At 34.0% G+C, this 23,640-nt stretch overlaps 1 protein-coding gene across 1 annotated transcript; it reads left to right on the top strand.

Annotated features, from left to right (window-relative positions):
- Positions 1-4,057: 4,057 nt before the first annotated feature.
- LOC141626734 (uncharacterized) lies at positions 4,058-4,985 on the top strand. The gene is made up of 2 exons (XM_074440403.1): positions 4,058-4,174; positions 4,306-4,985. The coding sequence occupies exon 2, from the start codon at positions 4,594-4,596 to the stop codon at positions 4,843-4,845; it is 252 nt and encodes an 83-aa protein (XP_074296504.1). The 5' UTR covers positions 4,058-4,174; positions 4,306-4,593; the 3' UTR covers positions 4,846-4,985.
- Positions 4,986-23,640: the final 18,655 nt, after the last annotated feature.

Here is a 23,640-nt window from a genome sequence, read left to right as displayed (position 1 = left end):
GCTCAGTAATTCCACTTCCCGTATAGTGCTCAGCAGTTTGATGGAACGACGATAGGGACGTCATCGGAATAGTCGGGGAAAAGGGAGCACCGTGATCGACATATGGTTGTTTTGTGTTTCTATCACTTTAACGTAAAATGCCGTCTCCGTCGATCATCCGAGCAGTCCGATGGGTGGTGGAGGGATAAAGGGATTTTGGGGAAATAAAGTGGATAAGGACTCTTGGTTAATGAGAATGGTACTCGGGCAGGGAGTATTGAAAAATTGTTATTGAAAAATTGTTTTATCGGGAGAGAAAATGAGGTTGGTGTGGATTATTTAGCTTGTTCTCACCGTTCTCACCGAGTGATCGTTCTCACCGGATCCCACCTCTCTATATATATATATATATATATATATATATATATATATATATATATATATATATATATATATATATATATATATATATATATATATATATATATAGGGTCGGGGTCACGTGCGAACTAAAGTTCAGTACGAACCGTACGAACTAAGACTCTGACACTGTATTTCACGCAAGAAAGTCAACAGCTATAATAAAAGTATTAACCCCTTTCCTTTCATATTCCGTACTCCCCCCCGACCTCCCTGCACTCTCCTCTCTCATAACTTATCCTCACCTGCTGTCGCCGCCGCCGGCAAGAAACGACGACACCGGCTCATCATCGATGACCAGTGTTGGCGCATCTCTCCTAATAATTTCTTATCCCCATCCACCATCACCTGTCGATAGCCACCATTGCCTGATGCCGGCGTCACCGTCGACCACCCAAAACTCGGGAAAGCGACGGTCACCTGCGTCACTATTATTGTCATTGTCGGCCACTGCGCGCTTCTTTTCTTCTCCAATATACATCCCTATCAATTCCTAGATCTAGCAATAAAACCGACTTCTATTGACGAGGTGGTGTTGGTTGTGGTTGGGCGGCGATGGTCGTAGTGACGAGGTGGCGGTGGTTATAATTTTGATGAGGTTGCTGGTTGTGGATGGGGATGGGGAAGCTTGTGGATGTCATAGGCGGCATTTGAGGTGTCTGGTGATATATTTTGTGTCATCAGAGTTGTTCACTGATGTCTGTGGTGCCATCTGAGGTGGTCGTTGATATTGTAGGTGGGTGGATACACAAAATGATGCTCCAGGTACACATAATTCTACTCTAAGATACACAAATCGACAAGTGTATCTAAATGTATAATAGATGTATCTAGACTAAGTAATATGTGTATCTAGGTAATAGTAAAAAAGATTGCATCTTTTTGTTAAAAAAGGTATGAAATTATGCAGGGCAAAGCTAATTTGTGGAGATTGCATCCATATGTGTATCTAGGTAATAGTAATATATGGTATTATTTACTACGGTTGTGTAATTTATCGCAGGTCGGGATACTTCATGATCTAGAACACCCTAATGTGCTCAAATTTTATGCAAGGTCAGCCGTGGCTAAGGATGTTTCCATCTAGTCTTCATTTGTGTTTTTCCCGACTTCTACTATTACTCAATTTGAGATACAAGTCGATTTTTTTTATTCCTTCTTGATGATTACAATACATTGTATCAGGTATGAGACTTCTGCTCATTTATGGCTGGTGCTGGAATACTGTGTCGGAGGAGACCTTCTGAGCTTACTGAGGCAAGTTGTGTTTCTACTTCGATGCATGACATTTCTAAAACAACTTCTATTTATTTGTCTCTCAAAATGACAATGGTAGTGTTGGAAATTTGATCTTGTCTTGCACTTTGTTGTTACTTGTAGGGATTGTTCTCAAAGAGTACATGTAGGTACTATATTCCTGCTTGTATTTTGGTGAGAAGGCCTGTTCAGGAGTATGCTCTATTTTTTTAAATGAACTTTGAATTACGCACAGTAGTCCAATGTCAATGAGTTGCTAAACCGCCTTGGCCAAGAAGCAGTGTCATTGAACTTCTCAATGCGGGTTCGGGTTTTGGTTCCGTGTTTCGAGTTTGAATCTGGTGGTAGTTGGTGATTGATAATTGTTTCTGATAATGCCTGAACACTGAGCGTCATTCTGGATAATATTGGTTATTGGAGTGAAATAGATGAATGGTGATGGATTTGCTTGTAAGATATGTAATGTGTTACCATGATCCTAAATTTATTTCTTCCCCCTAGACTTAAATGCTCAAAAGATATCAATTCTGATCATAGATAATCACAGCTTGATAAGAAAAAAGGTTAATTGCATTTACTATTATATGGGAGAGCTTGCTCTTTCTTCCTTATTTTGCACTATATTTTATGTCGCTTATACATCAGCTTCGACAATGATGTGGTGTTTGTGGGTGGTTATGAGTGGCTTAGAATGGTGGCCTAATGGGTGTGGAAATGTGTCGAATGTTATGTAGTTGTCTTGTGTGTTGAATCGGTGGATCTAGTGGTCGGCGCACCTCTAATTCCGATCATGATATTGCTGATACAGGTTCAAGGGGTTGTCAGGGCTAATGGCGGGAACGGGGTTGGTTTAGAGATGATGGTGGTGGTTGTGCTAGCGCTAGGTAGTGCTGGTGGGTAGTCGTAGTTGATCTTTAGAATGTTGATACACAAAATAGCATCCCAGATACACGCATTATTACTACTAGATACACAAATTGATTTGTGTATCTAGTAGTAATACCATGTGTATCCGGCAGTAATACCATGTGTATCCGGCAGTAATACACAAATTGATTTGGAGGCCGATCCAGCTCTACCAATCCTCACACCTGGACATTGTCCGACAGTAAATCTCAGCGCAACGATTCTCTTTTCCCAAATTGCACTAACAACTCATGCTACAAAAATGCAACTAATTTATGTACACTCCTCACTTATGGAGCTGCCTCCCTTAAGCCGGAAGGATGCAACAAGACTCATGCTTTCATATGCATGCTTGATTTAGGTACACTCTCATTCCCAACATTATCATTCCTGTGCCATTGTAGCGTTGTTAGTTTTTGCTCATGTATAACACATATATTAGCTCAAGCAAGCGATTTGATTACAGCTACTGTGATGATCTCAGCTGACGATTGCTTGTATGTATTTCGCTATGACAACCTCTATTGCATTGAAACTGAAATGATGAGAATTAGAAACAACTTGCTGTAGTTGAAGTCATCCTTGAAGGTAATGCTTTGCTAGGTAGTGTCTTGTTGCTTTTCTTCAAACATACATCACAACCAAACATACCAATCAAGTGAAACTACCGCATACCCTGCACATAATTTCACTCTTTCCTCTAAAAATGCTGCTATTAAGCCATTAGTTCTGGTTGTGATAGATCTAGTCATCTATCACGACCAGAATATGATTGTAGGTTCTAAGCTCCTCAGATCAGATCAGATCAGTACTCTGACCGTCCCTATTAATTAATTATATCCGAAAGTTTTATACGTAGAGACTGTTTTTAGAGGTTACTATGATTCATGATTATGGCTCATTTCTGTAACTTATTGCCCTTCATTCCTTCAACCAGCAACATTACCCAATGCCTAGGCTCTAGCTATAGGCGAGGTAGAGGGCCGTGTATACATTACTGTCGTAATCAAAATAAGAGATCATAGGAATGAGTGACATTCAAATATTACAACTAATTGTATTGAATTTGTTTGTGGTAACGGGAATTTTTTCAAGTACAAGTGGTTGATTGTTGTCCAAATGTTGGATAATTAACCAAATTCACACATTTCACCTATGGCAAACTTGTAAAAGTGAATCAAACAAATGAACTTGAAAAAAGTACAGTAGCTAGTAAAGATTGATTTGAGTTGCTTTAATACTCGGTACTAACTGTACTGTACTAAATAACCCACCTTAATCTTATGTCTTGACTGCTGATAATGACTATGCTTAATTCATACTGCTAAATTGTGATGATGTGGTCCTTGTGCAGGTTGCAATAATCTCAAAACTGATAGGTTCCAACAAGGCGCCAGATACATTGAAGATGATCTACTATCCATTCATGGGGATAACTCATACTACCTGCAGTTAACACTCTTATATTGAAACCAAATAGTGACAGAATAATCTGAGCTAATGTTTTGTGACAATTACCATTACCGTGTCAAAGGAAGGTGTGACTTTCTCTACCAGAGGTGACATTTGATCTGGAAACACTACCTTCAGACAGAACACCTCCATCGAAAAGGTACTATATGATTGAATTTCTACTGGGGTACTTAATCATCATTCAGTCTCACTCATTGATGTTAATGAGAGGGGCTTTACAGTTTTCTCATGATGTTAGGAGTTTTGACAATTTAGTTGATAATTTTGCAGCCAGAGGATGCTGTTATTGTTGAGATGAAGGAACCAGTGGTATTGACCTTTGCCTTGAAGTACATGACTACATTGGCTAAAGCGACGTCTTTCTCTAGCCAAGTGACCATAAGCTTATCCTCGGATATGCCCGTCGTGGTGGAATATAAGATTGCTGAAATGGGCCACATTAGGTACTACCTTGCTCCCAAGATAGAGGAAGAGGACTTAGAGACCAACACTCAGCCTGAAACCACCACTAGACGTGAAACTAGAACTGAAACCCGGGCTTAACCACAGGAAGAAGCAATGCCTTTGGCTATTACAGGCACAAAGGAGGAAAATGGGGTTGAAGATGAAGTTGTCGAAGATTCCCAGGTCAAGATGGAAACCGAGACTGAAGCTGAGATGAAGCCTAAAGTAGAGAAAAAGTCCGTGAAAGCAGAAGTAATAGCAGTAGAAGATGAATGTATGCTGGAAACTGAGTTCGGAGAGGAAATAAAGCCGGAAGTGGATGCAACAGAACCAAAGGCTGAAATTGAAGTCATGGAAATTCAGTAGCGCCTTGAAATTACTAGTAAATCTTGATTGAGACATAGCCACCATTCTTATCTTGTTTGGGGTACATTATTAGAGCCATTTTGACTGGCATGGAAACTGTTTGGGGTCCTAGAATCATTTTTATGTAGATTGGTACGGAGTATTAGTTAGTTAGTAGCGGTTTAGGGCTTTTTTGAACGTGTACCCTCCACTTTTGGCTTGCTCAAAGTTGTGATGGTTATTTTTAGTCTTATTCAAGAATTTGTTATCAAGTCTGTTGGTAGAAACTTTGTTTTGCACAAGCTTAGTAATTAGTATAGTCAACAGGTAACACCGAGAAAACAAAGAAAAGGTTCCAACTAAATAAGAACATAAAGATATCAAATTGTGATGCATCAGTAGCCATAAGTCAGATCTGCAGCATACAATGTGACAAAATTGTGATCATCACCATTTTCTCTCAACCCTCGATTTTGTTCCAAGGTACTCCAGCAGTTGAGGAGTAATAATTTAATATCGGAATATTGTTCTATTAGAACAAATGGAAGTTCAAAAAAATTCGAGGGGATGCAAACACATTGTGAATGCACTATCAACATTCACACAAATTCAACAGACTGCAGTGTGTAAACAAAAGGCAAAATCTTCCATAAATTTTATCAATATGGTAATAGGAGATTCAAATCTACAACCTTTTTTACTAAAAGAATTCAAATACTTCCCCAAATTTACCTTATCTAAAAAATTATATAAAAACAGCAGCAGTCGGTTATTGTTTTTCAAAGTGCATTATCAACCATTTACTCTATTTAAGTCGGCGTTCTTCCTCGCAGAGTCATAGGTGGCAAAAGTAAAAGAAAAACTGGTTCACAGTACTTTAAGCGGGCTGCTAGTATCACTTGCTTCTTTTCTTTGCTTCACTATAGAGGGTGACTCCCAAAACTGTGAGTGAATACCCAAGCATGCCAGTAACTGGACCGGTTTCTGAAGATCAAAATTGAAACTACAACTGAATCGCATCGCCCTTTGCATTCCCTTAACCGATAGTTGAGAAATATTATGGTGTTATAGAGACGAGTAGGTAAAGACACTATAGACGAGAGTGATTGAAATCAAACATTAGAGAAGATTGATAAATCTATCCGAAACAGCAAGAGAAGTGCAAACACCTAACGGGAGAACATCACTCCCGTGGTTGATACTTGATACAATAGCTCGAGTAAATACTAAACCAATTAGCATTGAAGCATATACATTTTTACTCCTATGACCAAGCAACAGAATAAACCCACAACTTGAATGTGTTGCAGAATTAATGAAATTACTTGACCCAAAATTGAGAGGGTAGAATAAACCCACAACTTGAATGTGTTGCAGAATTTTCGACAGATGGGAGACAGCAATGGAAGGTCAATTTATTATTTGATAATCAAACATGTAATCCCTTGATAACAAACATAAATTGAAACATCAACCTGTACAACTGAGGGTATTTTCACTTAAATAAATATATCTCGTAGATATGTATCTAGTAATTTAAAGGAGTGTATGTAACAACTTAAATAAATGTATCCTTTGCCTAGAGTACAAATACGAGCGAAATTAAACGCTGAAGTTTAAAAAAGAAAAGATAAAAATTGAGGATCATTTTCTAAAATACGGAGTATACTATACCATTCATATTAAACCTACAATAATAAGCAATGTTATTATAAGCAATGATTTTGTAGGTGAGTCAAATGTATCTAGCTTGCCAGAGATGTGTATCTAGCAAGGTACATGAGTGTATTTACCAAAGTAAGGAGTGTATCTAACTTGCCTAAGATGCGTATCTAACAAGGTAAAGAAGTGTATCTAGTAAGATAAAAGAGTGTATCTAGCTTGGCAAAGTTGTGTATCTAGCAAAGTAAAAGAGTTTATCTTGCTTGTCAAATGAGTGTATATAGCAAAGGTTAAAAAGTGTATCTAGCTTGTCAAAAATGTGTATCTAACAAGGTAAATGAGTATATCTAGCTTGGCAAATTTGTGTATCAGCGAGGTAAAGGAGTGTATCTAGCTTGTTAAAGGAGTGTATCTACAAGGCAAAAAGAGTGTATCTAACTTGTTAAATATGTGTATCTAACAAGGTAAAGAAGTGTATCTAGCAAGGTAAAAGGGTCAATTGAGTCGGGTCTAGATTGGTCCATCTGAGGCACGTTATACATTTCGTTTCGGGTTAATTTCGGATGTGCTTTTGTCGGCACATTTTTGGGTTCTGCTATTAACTGAATATTCGCAATAAAAATAATTGATAACAATGTCAGCACAGATCGAAAAAATGAATGCTTACAGATATAACGGAAAGCAAGTACAATGCACAAAGAATACCATACCATACTGAAGAACAATACACCCTTGCTTCAGCATTTCCGGACCAATTCCATTATCAAATAGACGACGATGATGATTTTGATGATGATGATGGTCCTCCAAGAATGCCAAATAAATTTCAGGTTGAGAAGCCGCCAAACCCAAATATCCCGAAAGCTCCCGCAAAGTTCCCAACAAAAATATTAAGGCTATCATTGCACTGAAGAATTCAAAGAAATCCCCTCCTACGCCAGCGCCTAAGTCAACGACTCATGCTAATAAAGTGCCCAAATCTGGTTTGTCCAAATCCGAAGCCCTTACGGAGATTGACAAGCTCCAAAAGCAAATTCTGACCTTTCAAACAGAGAAAGAATTTGCAAAAAGCTCGTATAAAAGTGGATATGCTAAGTACTGGAATATTGACGGAAATATAACTTGTTAAATTTGCAAAAAGCTTTGCATTCTAGAGTTCCTTCTGTATCTACTTCAACCCTCATTCCCAATAGTCTCGTTGTACCAGTCGCTCGTGTTTCCCCACAATTCCTTATAATCATGGAGCAAATGCACATGGTAGTGGCTCCCGCAAAGTTCCCAACCAAAAATATTAAGGCTATTGTTTTTAATTTGTTGTTCTCATTTCAGATTTAAATAATAGATCCGCAAAATTTAAGGTAAAATACCTAAAAATCAACTGCACCAAAGATGTTGTCAAATTATTAAGAATCGATCACAGGCCAAAGTTGGCTTCGCCGGAAAACCTGCGATTTGATCGTCGGTGAATGAGAGGACAAATGGAGAAATAAAGGCAGATTGGGTAGACAAGAGTAGTTCCGACGAAACGCCGGCAGAACAATCAACGGTGAAACCGCCGGCGAAGGGTGGTGGTGGTTGGTGGGTGAGGATGAGACAAAGTATTAATGTGGGGAATAATTTAATGATAGGGATAATGCAAAAGGGGAATGCGGGAATGGTTGTATGCGCGTGTGTTTGGGTGAAGGTTTTTAAGTTAGTTCGTAAGTTCGCACCGAACTTTAGGTTCGCACAGGATCCTATTTCTATATATATATATATATATATATATATATATATATATATATATATATATATATATATATATATATATATATATATATAGAGAGAGAGAGAGAGAGAGAGAGAGAGAGAGAGAGAGAGAGAGAGAGAGATATTTAGGATCCAATGAGAACCCTCTTGGTATGAGAACCATGAGAACTATTGTTCACCGTCAGATAAAATAATCCAACGTCCCAGATCCGACGCACGTCCTTATTGTTGTAAGTAATGAGTCTTTTGTCTTTTTGCTATTTTTAATTCTTTCTCCTCTGTTCATCTTCCTAATTTCCCAAAATCATTACCTCAATGTCTGTACGCTTATTTTATGAATTTTCACTTGAATTTCTCTCTTTTTCTTACCATCAAAAGTACAAATCATTCAACTTATCGTTGACTTCTTTTTAATTTAAAGTTCTTTGTCTTATCCTCAAAATCTTATTATTATTATTTTTTGTTTAATTTATCGTTTTTCTATCATTTTCGACTCGATCGTTTTTTAAATGTATCATGCTTATGTCCTTTCTTCCTTAATTAAATTGTATTTGTCAAGTGAATTTACAACTTTCATTCTGAATCTTTTTACCCTATTTGTTACAGTAGTTTTTTCCGATTTATAATCATATTGATTCATTTTTTGTCAAGTATGATCCTGTTTTGTTGTAACTGTCAATTGATTTTTCGATCTATGACCATAATTTTTTAGTTGTTTATCTTAAAAATGTAATTGAAGAACATGGTTTTGTGTGTAATTGTTGTTGGTGGTGACGATGAGTTTCGATCATGAAGACAAGTTGCACCCATGTAGACTTTTAACCACCCGCATGTACATTTTATCGCCCCGAGTACAGTTTAAGAGCAAGACATATTTGCAGTATAATGTCTATAGAACCTATGGTACAACTGTATATGTTTTCTAAACCTTTAATATATATGGTACAACTCTTATTCACTTGAGTCTGAAGGATAACTATACAAAGTAGTTATATGTACCGCACTAATTACTTGCTTGTTTGCACAAACTTTTACATGAGTCGTAAAACATAAAATAGCCATCGTTACAATCTATCAAATGTGGTCATGAACCTACAATACATGTTTTGTGAACCTATGGTATATATTTTCTGTACCTATGAGTCATATATTTTGAACTTATATTACATTTGTTCCGAGCCTCCGATTCATGTGTTGTGAACCTTTGGCACGATCTATAATTATGTACTTATCATTGACATCTTTTTATAATTAGTTAAAATTACACGAGAAAATAAATAATACAACATTAAGCTGTCCTAGAGACATTACGAATTACTTGTTTTAACAAGCCCTTGGATCGTAGAGCATGAAATACCAATAGTTCCAATATATCAAAAGCTTTTATGAAACCTATAGTACTTATAGATCGATTTTTTTTAGTATTAATCTTTAAAGCAACGCCTAATAATTTGTCGAAATCAGTTGAGAAAATAAACCCTACAATCTTAAACAAACCATATAAACAACAAATAAAACATGAAACACCAAGAAATACAATTTGAAAAATGTGAGCTGGAAATAAATTTATGCAATTCAACTCGAAAATTGTAGATAAATGAAAGTTCGTAAATGAAGGAAATCACATCTTTTTGTTTACCTGTAGTACAATTGAATTGATAATTTCCTTGTAAATGATGATTTCCTAGTAATTAATCTGACGATTTTCCGTTAGGATGATAAATTACTCATTTCCTCATTAATTTTTTTTTGTAGAGAATTAAATCACGTCATTTTTTTACATTGATGAGTAAGATAGAAGAAACATGGGTTATGAGATGGGGATATGTAAAAGCAAGGTTATTTTAATAATTTGGCAATTGTCTTGTGAGTTAATTAAGATGCTCGTCAATCCGCTCCTCTGGCTTTGTGAATCCAATGGTGGATATGGGTTCTCATGGTTCTCATGGGAAGAAGGTTCTCATCGGATCCTAACCCTATATATATATATATATATATAAGAAGGATCAAGTGAGTCCACCTAAAATCCTTGAGTCCATAAGTCCTCATTAGGACCATTGAGAAGATGGGATGAGGGGTTGAGATTGAAAGGGAAAAAGGGGGGATTAAGGCTAAAAGAAGGGGATCATTATTAATTACACATTTTCCCTCTCTACCATCACTAATAAACCCCTAATTTCACTATATAACCCTTCTTTTTCCACTCACTTCTCTCTCCTATCACACAAATATCAATCCTCCAAATCTCTAAAAACCAAAAAAATCAAAAAATCAAAAAATCAAAAAACCAAAAAAATCATAAAATCAAAAAACCAAAAAAATAGCACTCCTCTCATCCTCACCCCACCTACCCGGACTTCCATCCACCCTCCTGTCCGCCACCACCACCCCACCCCCGACCTCTCTCACCACCGCAGTCCACGACCCGCCACGCACCACCCTCACCCTCTCCTCCGTCAGCCACCACAACCCCCGACACCCATTTCTCGTCGCCTCCTCCAACAACCAAAACCACCACCATTTCCCGCACCTCCTCTCCCCTTCTCCAACACTACAACCATCACAGCCGCACCTCCAACAACCACAACCGCCGCTACTTCCCCTCACGAACCGAGATCTACCAAAAATGCCGCTTCCCCGACGCACAACTAGCCATTTTCTGTCGCTTCATTTTTCTAATTTCGCGGCCTGCTGTTATGTTGGATACATTATAATAATACAATGTTAAGTTTTTCGGTTTAGTGCTTAGTATATGTCATTGTTATTCTTATGCTGCATTTATGCGAATTTCAAGTGGTTGATGTGGTGTTTGGTTTTTTTTTTTATTGTTCTTTTGTTTATCGTGTTTAGATTGAGTGTGTTTAAAAGAAGTGGTGTAACTGGTGTTTGGTTTTCCTGGTTTTGTTTTCAATTTTTTTTTTTTTTTTTTGGTATGGTTTTGTTTTACGGATAATTCACGTGGTACCCTCAAAGTTTGTCACCTTGCACGAAATACCCAAATTTTCAACCCGGAATTTTTTAAATGACCATAACTCATATTTCCAAATTCAGAAGACGATGATTCTTTTTTTCAAACTGCTCGTCTTTTCGAGAGCTACGATTTGAAATAAAAAATTGTTGCATTTGGAACCCGTAGCTCGGAGTTCTTGCATGTCAAAGTATTTTTGATTTATTACACTTTGAGTGACCGTATCTCTTACTTACTAGTTCCGAAGGCAATTTTTTTTTCAAATCGTAGCCCTCGAAAAGACGAGCAATTTGAAAAAAAGAATCATCGTCTTCTGAATTTGGAAATATGAGTTATGGTCATTTAAAAATTTCCGGGTTGAAAAATTGGATATTTCGTGCAAAGTGGCAAACCTTGAGGGTAGCTTGTGAATTATCCGTTTGTTTTATATTTTTTAAATCTCGTCTTTTAAAAATTCGTCTTCTTTTATATTGTGAGATACTTTTATTTTATTCTTCTTAAATCTTCAAAATAGATACACTCGAAAAGCTTTTTTAAAATTTTTAGATCTACTTTTATTCTTAGATCTATAAAATAGATACTTAGTCTTTTTAAGATCTGTTTTTTTTTTTCTAAGTTTCATAATAAAGTTAGTTGTTAATATTCGTTGGTGTTATTGTTATTGTTCCATATATTATACTCGTATTTTCTTACATTTACACTTGTATTTCTTTACATTTACACTCATATTTCATTACATTTACACGCAATTTTCAGATTTACACTCATATTTCTTTACATTTACACTCATATTTTTTTACATTTACACTCATTTTTCAGATTTACACTCGTATTTCTTTACAGTTACACTCGTATTTCTTTACATTTACACTCGTATTTCTTTACATTTACACTCATATTTTTTTACATTTACACTCATATTTCTTTACATTTACACTCATATTTCTTTACATTTACACTCGTATATTTGTACATTTACACTCGTTAAATTTATATAGATTTGCACTAATATATTTTTGTGAATATGAGTTGGTGGTGGAGGACGACCGTGGTGGTGTTTGTAGGTAGTCGGACTAAAGTTTTACTCGTAAAGGACCAACGTTACACTTATAAAGGACCAAAGTCACACTCAAAGGACCAAATTTACACTCTTAAACCTTCAAATTTACACTTAAAATACTACATTTACACTCGGAAAACATCACATTTACACTTGTAAAATGTTAAAATTATATAAATTCAAAATTTCTGTCACAAAAAATCAAATTTACACAATCTTAAAATTTTACATTTACACTCGTAAAATATCATATTTACACTTGTAAAATGTTAAAATTATATAAATTTAAAATTTCCGTCACAAAAAATCAAATTTACACTCTTAAAATGTTACATTTACACTCGGAAAACATCACATTTACACTTGTAAAATGTTAAAATTATATAAATTCAAAATTTCCGTCACAAAAAATCAAATTTACACTCTTAAAATATTATATTTACACTCGTAAAACATCACATTTACACTGAAAAAATGTTAAAATTATATAAATTCAACATTTCCGTCACAAAAAAACAAATTTACACTCTTAAAATATTACATTTACACTCGTAAAACATCACATTTACACTTGTAAAATGTTAAAATTATATAAATTTAAAATTTCCGTCACAAAAAATCAAATTTACACTCTTAAAATGTTACATTTACACTCGTAAAACATCAAATTTACACTTGTAAAATGTTAAAATTATATAAATTCAAAATTTCCGTCACAAAAAATCAAATTTACACTCTTAAAATGTTACATTTACACTCGTAAAACATCACATTTACACTTGTAAAATGTTAAAATTATATAAATTCAAAATTTCCGTCACAAAAAATCAAATTTACACTCTTAAAATGTTACATTTACACTCGTAAAACATCACATTTACACTTGTAAAACTCATACAACATTACATTTACACTTCTGAAATCTGAAACTCAAAACTGATTAATTAGGGGCTAGAGAGAGAAAGAAAATCTAATTAGTGTATAGAAATTTGATTAGTGGTAATTTTTTTTGGTAATTTTCAATCTCAACCACCCATCTCAATCCAACCATCCACATTTTTTTCCTTTTCCTTTTAATAGCCCTTAATCAAATTCATCTTAACCATCCAATGAGTCCATCCAATGGCCCTTAGAAGGACTTATGGACTCAATTGGGAAGGAGGACTCATTAGAACTCCTATATATATATATATATATATATATATATATATATATATATATATATATATATATATATATATATATATATATATATATATATGAGCAAAGTTCTTATGAGTCCACCATATATTTTGAGTCCCTAAGTCCTCACTACATCCCTTAGATATCCCACTAAGGATGGTTGAGATTGAAAGCAAAAAAGCATACTTAACACTAATGAGTTTCCTATACACTAATTAATCCACTTTATCTCTCTAGCTTTAATTATACATTCACTAATGGATTAATTATACACAAAAAAAAATTTTGAGCATAATTTTTTTTTTTGACCTCGAAACTTTATACAAATGTTACTACACTTTCACTGTTTTAAAAGTGTAATTTCAACGGAAAAAAGTGTAATTTCAACGGAAAAAATTGCGGTTTGACGGATTTTATTTTGAAATTTGAAAATTTGAAGCAAATTTACAATATATTTTGCGTTTTACGAGTGTAACTCAGTTTTTCGACAAATATTATTTTGAATTTTTCCAATTTTAACACAACTCATTGTGAATTGAGTGACTTATAAGTGTAACTTTAGTCTTTTAAAAGTGTAATTTTAGTCCATTAAAGTGTAATTTTAATCCATTAAAGTGTAATTTTAGTCCATTAAAGTGTATTTTTAGTCCATTGAGAGTGTATCTTTAGTCCATATTGAAAGTGTAACTTTAGTCCATTAAAGTGTAATTTCAGTCCATTGAGAGTGAAACTTTAGTCCATTGAGAGTGTAACTTTTGTCCATATTGAACATATAACATGAGTCCATTGAGAGTAAAACTGTAGTCCTTAAGAGTGTAACTTTAATAGATATAAGTGTAACTTTAGTAGAGAAAAATGTAACTTTAATAGAGATAGCTGTAACTTTAATAGAGAAATCTGTAATTTTAGTAGAAAAAAGTGTAATTCTAATAGAAATAAGTGTAACTTTAACTTTAATCGAAAAATGTGTAATTCTAATAGAAATAAGTGTAATTCTAATAGAAATAAGTGTAACTTTAACTTTAATAGATATAAGTGTAATTTTAATCGAAAAAAGTGTAATTCTAGCAGAAAAAAGTGTAATTCCAAGGATAAAAAGTGTAATTTTAGCAGAAGAAGTGTAATTCTAACAGAAAAAAAATGTAATTTTAACCGGAAAAAGTGTAATTTTAACAGACAAAAGTGTAATTTTAAGCAACAAAAGTGTAATTTTAATGGAGGAAAGTGTAACTTTAATAATAGAGAAAAATGTAACTTTAATAGAAAAAAGTGTAATTTTAATGGAGAAAAGTGTAATTTTAACCGGAAAAAGTGTAATTTTAACAGACAAAAGTGTAATTTTAACAGACAAAAGTGTAATTTTAAGCAACAAAAGTGTAATTTTAATGGAGGAAAGTGTAACTTTAATAATAGAGAAAAATGTAACTTTAATAGAAAAAAGTGTAATTTTAATGGAGAAAAGTGTAATTTTAATAAGTGTAATTCTAATAGAGAAAAATGTAATTTTAATACAAAGATCTCACAAAATTAAACAAGATCTAAAATTAAACAACTTATTGAGATCTTTTTTTAGATCTAAAATTAAACAAATCATAATTTTCTTTCAAAAACTAAATCTAAAACAAAAATCACAATTTCTTTAAAAAAAAATAGATCTAAAATATTCTAATGTAAATAATATACACAATAACACTAAAAAAGATTTCCAAAAAAAAAGTCACATACTATATAACTAAAATATAGTAATTGTTTTATAAAAAAACCACATTTGGTATTTGTTTTTAAAAAAGACTCACATCTTCACCATCACAATAACACCATACACAACTTTACGAAAAAAAAAAAAAAAAAAAAAAAACCCAGAAATTTCAGATCTGACCGGGAAAAAAAAAAACGAAAAGGAAGGTGACGGCGTGTGGTTGGTGACGGTTGTTAGAAAAGACTTGCATCTCCACCATCACAACAACACCACACACAAATTTACTCGAAAAAAAAAAAAAAAACAGGAACTTCAGATCTGACGGGAAAAAAAAAAAGAAGAAGAAAGGAGGAAGGTGGCGGCGGCGCGGTGGCGGGATGGTTGGTGACGATTGTGGTGGGTGGTGTGATGGGTGTGCGGGTGGGGTGGTGTGTAATGGGTTGGGGTGGTGATTAGTGGGAGAGAGGGTGAATTATTTGGGGTGATTTTATTGGGTTTTTTTTGGGTGATTTTTGGAGGTTTTTGATTTATTTAGATTTTAGAGAGATTGGAGGAATGAAATTGTGTGAGAGGTGAGAGAAATGGATGAGTGAAAAGGTATATATATTTAATTAGTGGTTAATTGAGATGAGTTAGTGATTAATTAAAAAGAGTAGAGAGAGAGAGAGTTAGATTAGCTAATTAATCTTCATTTATGAGGTTTCATCTAAGCCACCCATCTTCCTCATCCAAGGGCTTGGATGAGGACTTATGGACTCAAGGTTTGTGGGTGGACTTAGATGAACCCAATACTATATATATATATATATATATATATATATATATATATATATATATATATATATATATATATATACATATATAGAGAGGAGTTCAAATGAGTCCACCTAAAATGGTGAGTCCACTAAGTCCTAATCCTAGCCATTGATCAACTAAGATGGATGGTTGAGATTTTAAAATTTTAAGATGAAAACTTTAATGTTTTATAACTGAAACTTTAATTTGTTAGTTTAACTTTAATTATTTTCAATTATAAGTTTAACTTTTATGGATGAAATTTTAATGCTAAAAATTAAAACTTTAATTTTTTTTGCCAATTTCTAATATTAAAATTTGAATTTATTTAATTTTACAGATTTATAAATAAAACTTTAATGTTTTACGAATGAAACTTTAATGCTAAAAATTAAAACTTTAATTTTTTAACTAATTTTAATATTAAACTTTGAATTTTTTTATTTTTACTGATTTTCAAATAAAACTTTAATGTTTTACGAGTGAAACTTTAATGCTAAAAATTGAAACTTTAATTTTTTTAAACGATTTTTAATATAGAAATTTAAATTTATATAATTTTACTAATTTTTAAATATAACTTTAATGTTTTACGAATAAAACTTCAATGCCAAAAATTGAAACTTTAATTTTTATTCGCCAATTTCTAATATAAAAATTTGAATTTATTAAATTTTACTAATTTATAAATTCTATGTAAATATTATAATTTGATGAATATAACTTTAATGTTTTACGATTGTAACTTTAGTCGTAATTTTTGAAACTTTATTTTTTTTTATGTAATTTAGGTATTATAATTTGATGAATGTAACTTTAATGTTTTACGATTGTAACTTTAGTGGTAATTTTTGAAACTTTATTTTTTTTTATGTAATTTAGGTCCTTGGCAAGTATAATTAATCAGCGAAACTTCAGTCCATATAAACGTAACTTTAGTCCATATGCCTTGTAACTTTAATCCAAGCCCCTAAAACTTTATATTAAAAACCACCCACAACCACCGCTACTTTCACCAACCACCATGACGTAACCCTGCAACCACCTCCACCACGAGCCACCATACGCGGAAGAGGAAAAAAAAAAAAAGGATCTGAAACGAAAAGAAAAAAAACAAAGCCGGTAAATCTGAAAATGAAAAAAAAAAAAAAAAAACCAAAAACTGAAAACTGAAAAAACCACGACAACCACCAATGAAAACTGAAAACTGAAAAAACCACGACAACCACCTCCACCACGAGCCACCATGCCGCGACAAACACCCCCACACGACCCAACAAAATACCACGACAACCACCAATGAAAACTGAAAAAAAAAAAAGAGAAAGGGGGAGGGACAGAGGCAGCGGCAGTCATAACCACCCCCAACCACCCCAGATGCCGCAACTGCCACCACCACGAACCACCATTCGAAAAAGAAAAAAAAAATGATTTGAAAACGAAAAGAAAAAAGACAAAGAGGAAGGTGGCAGCCACGACATCATCACCACCCCCATCAACACCCACCACAGCACCACCAACACCAACCATAGCACCACCAACACCCACGACATAGCTAGATCTTGAAAAAAAAAAGGAGAAAGGCGGTTGAACGGCCACCACAACATCACCACCTAACAACCACACGACAACATCTAACAATAGGAAAACAAAAAAAAAAAAAAGAGAAGAAGAAGCGGCAGCAGCCACCACGACGACACCGAACAAAAAAAAAGGAAGACGAGCGTTGACGGCAGTGAGAGGTGTTGTGTCGGCAGTGAGAGGTAGTGGTGGTGTCGTGGTGTTGTGTCGGCAGTGGTTGGTCGTGGTCGGGTAGGCGGCGTGGCAAGCGCGTGGAGGCAGCATAGCAGGGCGGCGGTGATTGGGGGGGGGTAGTGGAGGACGACAGGAGGGGACTAGAGAGAGAAGAGGGAGTTAGAGAGGGAGAGTGACTGAGTGAATGAATGAGTGAGGGAGAATGATTAGGGTTTTTTTAGCTTTTATATCTCCTCCATTTATCTCCCTCTAATCTTAGCCATCCATTTTTTAGATCTAATGGCTTAGATTGGGACTCATGGGACTCACCTATACTAAGGGACTCACTTGATCCCATTTCTACATATATATATATACATATATGTATATATATATATGTATATATATATATATGTATATATATATATATATGTATATATATATATATATATATATATATATATATATATATATATATAGAATCAGGATCCCGTGCGAACTAAATTATGGTGCGAACTGTACGAACTTACTTAAAAAGAAGACAAGTCAAACAAAATGAAGGGAGACCACATAATCACATTTCCGTACTCCTATTTTCCCCACGATTAACAATCCTCTTCCTATCTAGTACTTTACTTCCACCTTCACCGGCCATGATGCCACTACACTGACGCCGCTGCTCCAACGCCAGTTACGCCGACGTTGCACTGCCGCAGCTCCACTATGTCGTTACTGCTCCAACGTCGGCCGTTCTTTGTCTACTACTTTGCTTTTCTACTTCCTTTAACGCCACCAGTTCCCTTCTCCGGCCACTCACTCCATCCTACTCTTGCAAACTAATTCTGATTTCTCGGCGTATCCCCTTTCTCCGGCGAGTTGCTTATTTCATAATTCTAAAAAATTGTGATTTTGGTTCTAGATCTGCTACAAACGAAGTAGAATTTCGATAAAATAAGTCTAATAACGCCTTTGTTGCTACTTTTGGAGTCAGGTAAGTGTTTGGTCGAGGTGGTATGCTGACTGAGAATGTCGACACCATCGTCGACCGTGATTCAGGCGCGTCAACCTGGATTGGTGGTGTTAAGGCGGAAATGGGTGCGAAGTTTAATGCGCAGATTTCGAGTACAGGCGACAACTTTTCCGGCGAAGGGAGAGAGATGATGAGGAAAGCGGGTCGTGTGTGGATGCGGTCGTGGTGTTTTATGGAGGTCGTGTCGCCTATATGTTACGGTGGTAGCATCAAGAAGGGAGTTTGAGCTCACCGGTGATGTTGTCGGCTTTGTCCAGTGATTTCGTCGGTGTTTTATGGTGGAAGGAGTATGGGTGGCGGTGACTTCGCCAACGTGGGTAGTGCGGCTTTAGTGTTTGTGTGTTGTTGTGTGATGTGATGGTTATCGGGGTTGGGGTTGGAGTTGTGGTGGTGGCAGCGGTGGTGGTGGTGGTGGTAGCAGCGGTGGCGGACTGACAGTGATAAATGGTGTATACATCTAATATGAGACTAGATACATTTACAAGTGGTGTAGGTACAACTTATAAGTGCTCTAGGTACATGTGTATATAAATGGTGGTGGTGGTGTGGTGGTGGTGGTGGTGGAGGTGGCGGTAGTGGTGGTGGTGAGGGCAGTGGTGATGGTGGTGACAGTGGATACATTTGGTATGACTATCGGATACATTTAGTATTGTTTCTTTGGGTACACATGTACCCGGTAGTAATACTAAATGTATCCGGTAGTAATAACAAATGTATCTAGGTAGTTCGTACGGTTCGCACCGTAAATCAGTTCGCACAGGATCCCGCCCCTATATATATATATATATATATATATATATATATATGGTTTTAATCTTAGTCTCCTATTCTGTACGGTCTTAAAAATAAATTGATATATCTAATAAGCTCAAGGCAATTCGGCGTAACCATTCAAGAACAGTGACGTCATAAGATAAATATTTCACAATGAGCCAAATACTCAGTATTACACAAATGGTGATCAATTGTCTATATATATATATATATATATATATATATATATATATATATATATATATATATATATATATATATATATATATATATATATATATATATATATATATATATATATATATATATATATATATATATATATATATAGAGAGAGAGAGAAGGGATCAAGAGAGTCCACCTACAATCCTTGAGTCCATAAGTCCTTATTAGGACCATTGAAAAGATGGGATGAGGGGTTGAGATTGAAAGGAAAAAAGGGGGGATTAAGGCTAAAAGGAGGGGATTGATTCTAATTAATCACTTCCTCTCACTACCTTCACTAATCAAACCCTAATTTCACTATAAAACCCTTCTTTTTCCACCCACTTCTCTCTCATCTCACAATTATCCTCCCCCTCATCTCTCTAAAAACCAAAAAAATCTCAAATCCTCTCAAAAATCCAACAAAATTCAAAAACCAAATAATTTAAAAAAATTTTCCCCCTCTTCCTCACCTACCCGACCCCACGTCCACCTCCACCGCCACCTACCCACGCCCACCACACAACCCCTCTACCACTCCGGCGATTTTAATCACCACCATTACTACCATAAAACGTCACCACCTCACCACCACCGAGAAGCCGCCACTTCTACCAACGTGTCTCCACGCACCACCATACACCTCCTTTCTTCAAGATCTGACCACCGCCTCGTCTCAAACCACCAACAACTTACGCACCCTGTCATCCTCGCCTCCAACCACCAACAATAACCGCGCCAACTACACACAAACGCCGCCCTCTTTTTTTCAGATCTGCCCTTTGTCTGTCGTCGACTAACCACGCACCACCCACCCTCCACCATCAACAGATTCAACACCACCCACTGCCGCCACTTCATCCTTTCCTCTTCCAGATCTGACCACCACCACTACCACCCAACCGTCACTAGATCTGAAAAATAAATAAAATTTCAATTAAAAAAACAAAAAATGTTGGTGAAGGGCGTCTGTTTCTGCAGCGAGGTGTCATTATAATGAGTAATGATTTAGATAGACGACTTATGTTGTGGATCTTGGTTTACTTCTGTAAACATATTCTGGCAGTTCAAGAGTGAAAATTGTGTCGTGTCGTTTCTTTATCAATATTTGCTACTGCTTTACTTTTTAAGTTGGTTTGTGCCTTGAGTTCACTGTTCACATAGTGGTGAGGGCCCCCCTTCCTCTTTTTTCTTTTGCCTTTCACGTTTTGTTTGGTGTTGGGGTAATATTATTTTTATATTTACACTCGTATTATTTTACATTTACACTCGTATTTCTTTACAATTACACTCGTATTTTCATATCTGATTTTTTAAAGTTACATTTGTATGTTTTTAAATTTACACTTGTATTTCCTCACATTTACACACTTATTTCTTTAAATTTACACTTGTATTTTTTCACATTTACACTCGTATTTTCTTAAAGCTATACAAGTTTTATATTTTTTTCAAATTTCTTTTCGTAGATCTAATAAATATATATATTAGATTTTTGAAAAAAAATCGTATTATCATGATTTTTATTCTTAGATCTAATAAATATGTTTATTACACTCATATTTCTTTACATTTACACGCATTTTTTCAGATTTACACTCATATTTCTTTACATTTACCCTCGTATTTCTTTACATTTACACTCGTAAATCATTACATTTACACTCGTATTTCCTTACATTTACACTCATATTTCTTAACATTTACACTCATATTTCTTTACATTTACACTCATAAATCTTAACATTTACACTTGTATTTGTGTACATTTACACTCATATTTCTTAACATTTACACTCATATTTATTTACATTTACACTCGTATATCTGAACATTTACACTCGTTAAATTTATATATATATTTGGACTCATATTTTCGTGGATATGAGTTGGTGGTGGAGGACGGCGTTGGTGGTGTTTGTTGGGAGTCGGACTAAAGTTTTAATCGTAAAAGGACCAAAGTTATACTTATAAAGGACCAAAGTCACACTCAAAGGACCAAATTTACACTCTTAAACCTTCAAATTTACACTTAAAATACAACATTTACACTCGGAAAACATCACATTTACACTTGTAAAATGTTAAAATTATATAAATTCAAAATTTCCGTCACAAAAAAATCAAATTTACACTCTTAAAATATTACATTTACACTCGGAAAATATCACATTTACACTTGTAATATGTTAAAATTATATAAATTCAAAATTTCCGTCACAAAAAATCAAATGTACACTCTTAAAATGTTACATTTACACTCGTAAAACATCACATTTACACTTGTAAAATGTTAAAATTATATAAATTCAAAATTTCCGTCACAAAAATTCAAATTTACACTCTTAAAATGTTACATTTACACTCGTAAAACTTCACATTTACACTTGTAAAGTGTTAAAAATTATATAAATCCAAAATTTCCGTCACAAAAAATAAATTTTACACTCTTAAAATGTTACATTTACACTCGTAAAACTTCACATTTACACTTGTAAAGTGTTAAAATTAAATAAATTCAAAATTTCCGTCACAAAAATTCAAATTTACACTTTTAAAATGTTACATTTACACTCGTAAAACTTCACATTTACACTTGTAAAGTGTTAAAATTATATAAATTCAAAATTTCCGTCACAAAAAATAAATTTTACACTCTAAAAATGTTACATTTACACTCGTAAAACTTCACATTTACACTTGTAAAGTGTTAAAATTATATAAATCCAAAATTTCCGTCACAAAAAATAAATTTTACACTCTTAAAATGTTACATTTACACTCGTAAAACTTCACATTTATACTTGTAAAGTGTTAAAATTATATAAATTCAAAATTTCCGTCACAAAAAATAAATTTTACACTCTTAAAATGTTACATTTACACTAGTAAAACATCACATTTACACTTGTAAAGTGTTAAAATTATATAAATTCAAAATTTCCGTCACATTTACACTTGTAAAACTCATACAACATTACATTTACACTACGAAAGCCAAAACTCAAAAGCGATTAATTAGGGGCTAGAGAGAGAAAGAAAAATTAATTAGTGTATAGAAATTTGATTAGTGGTAATTTTTTTTTGGTAATTTTCAATCTCAACCACCCATCTCAATCCAACCATCCACATTTTTTTTCCTTTTCTTTTTAATGGCCTTTAATCAAATTCATCTCAACCATCCATTGAGGCCATCCAATGGCCCTTAGAGGGACTTATGGACTCAATTTGAGAGGAAGACTCATTAGATCTTACCTCTATATATATATATATATATATATATATATATATATATATATATATATATATATATATATATATAGATTGGATTTGGTGATTTTGGTTCTTATGGTGAGTTGTGAGTTGGGAAAATCTCAACCATTAGATTACATTAGAGATGAGTGGCCAAGATTAATCTTAGTTGTCATATAAAAGCATTGTTATTTAGTTTATTTTCTCTTTTTTCTAATGCTACTTTTTTTTTTACTTTAATTTTTTTTATCTTTTTTTTACCTCGTGTTATTATGCTTTTTTTTACAACTTTGATTTTTTTTTTCTCTTATGTTTTTCTCTAATTTTCTCATTATGTTACCTTTTTTTCTTTTTCTTTTTGTACCAAATTCTTTTTTGCTTGAATTTTTTTTCACTCTTATTTTTTTTACCTCGTGTTATTATGCTATTATTGTGCTTTTTTTAACTTGATTTTTTAACGACTTTGATTTTTTTCTCTTTTTTTTACCACATGTTATTGTGATGTTATTGTTATTCCGCTGTTATTGTGATGTTATTCTGCTGTTACTTTGATTTTTTTACGACTTTGATTTTTTATCTTTTTTTTTACCACGTGTTATTGTCTTTATTATTGTTATTCTCATTGTTATTGTGATGTTATTCGCTTTTGTCACTTTAATTTTTTACGAATTTGATTTTTTTTTAACCACGTGTTATTGTGCTGTTAT

This window comes from Silene latifolia, chromosome Y (genome assembly GCF_048544455.1).
Source record: "Silene latifolia isolate original U9 population chromosome Y, ASM4854445v1, whole genome shotgun sequence".
NCBI classification, from domain to species: domain Eukaryota; kingdom Viridiplantae; phylum Streptophyta; class Magnoliopsida; order Caryophyllales; family Caryophyllaceae; genus Silene; species Silene latifolia.
Note: the sequence above shows the minus strand (reverse complement) of the source record. Positions and strands in the feature narration are given on the sequence as shown.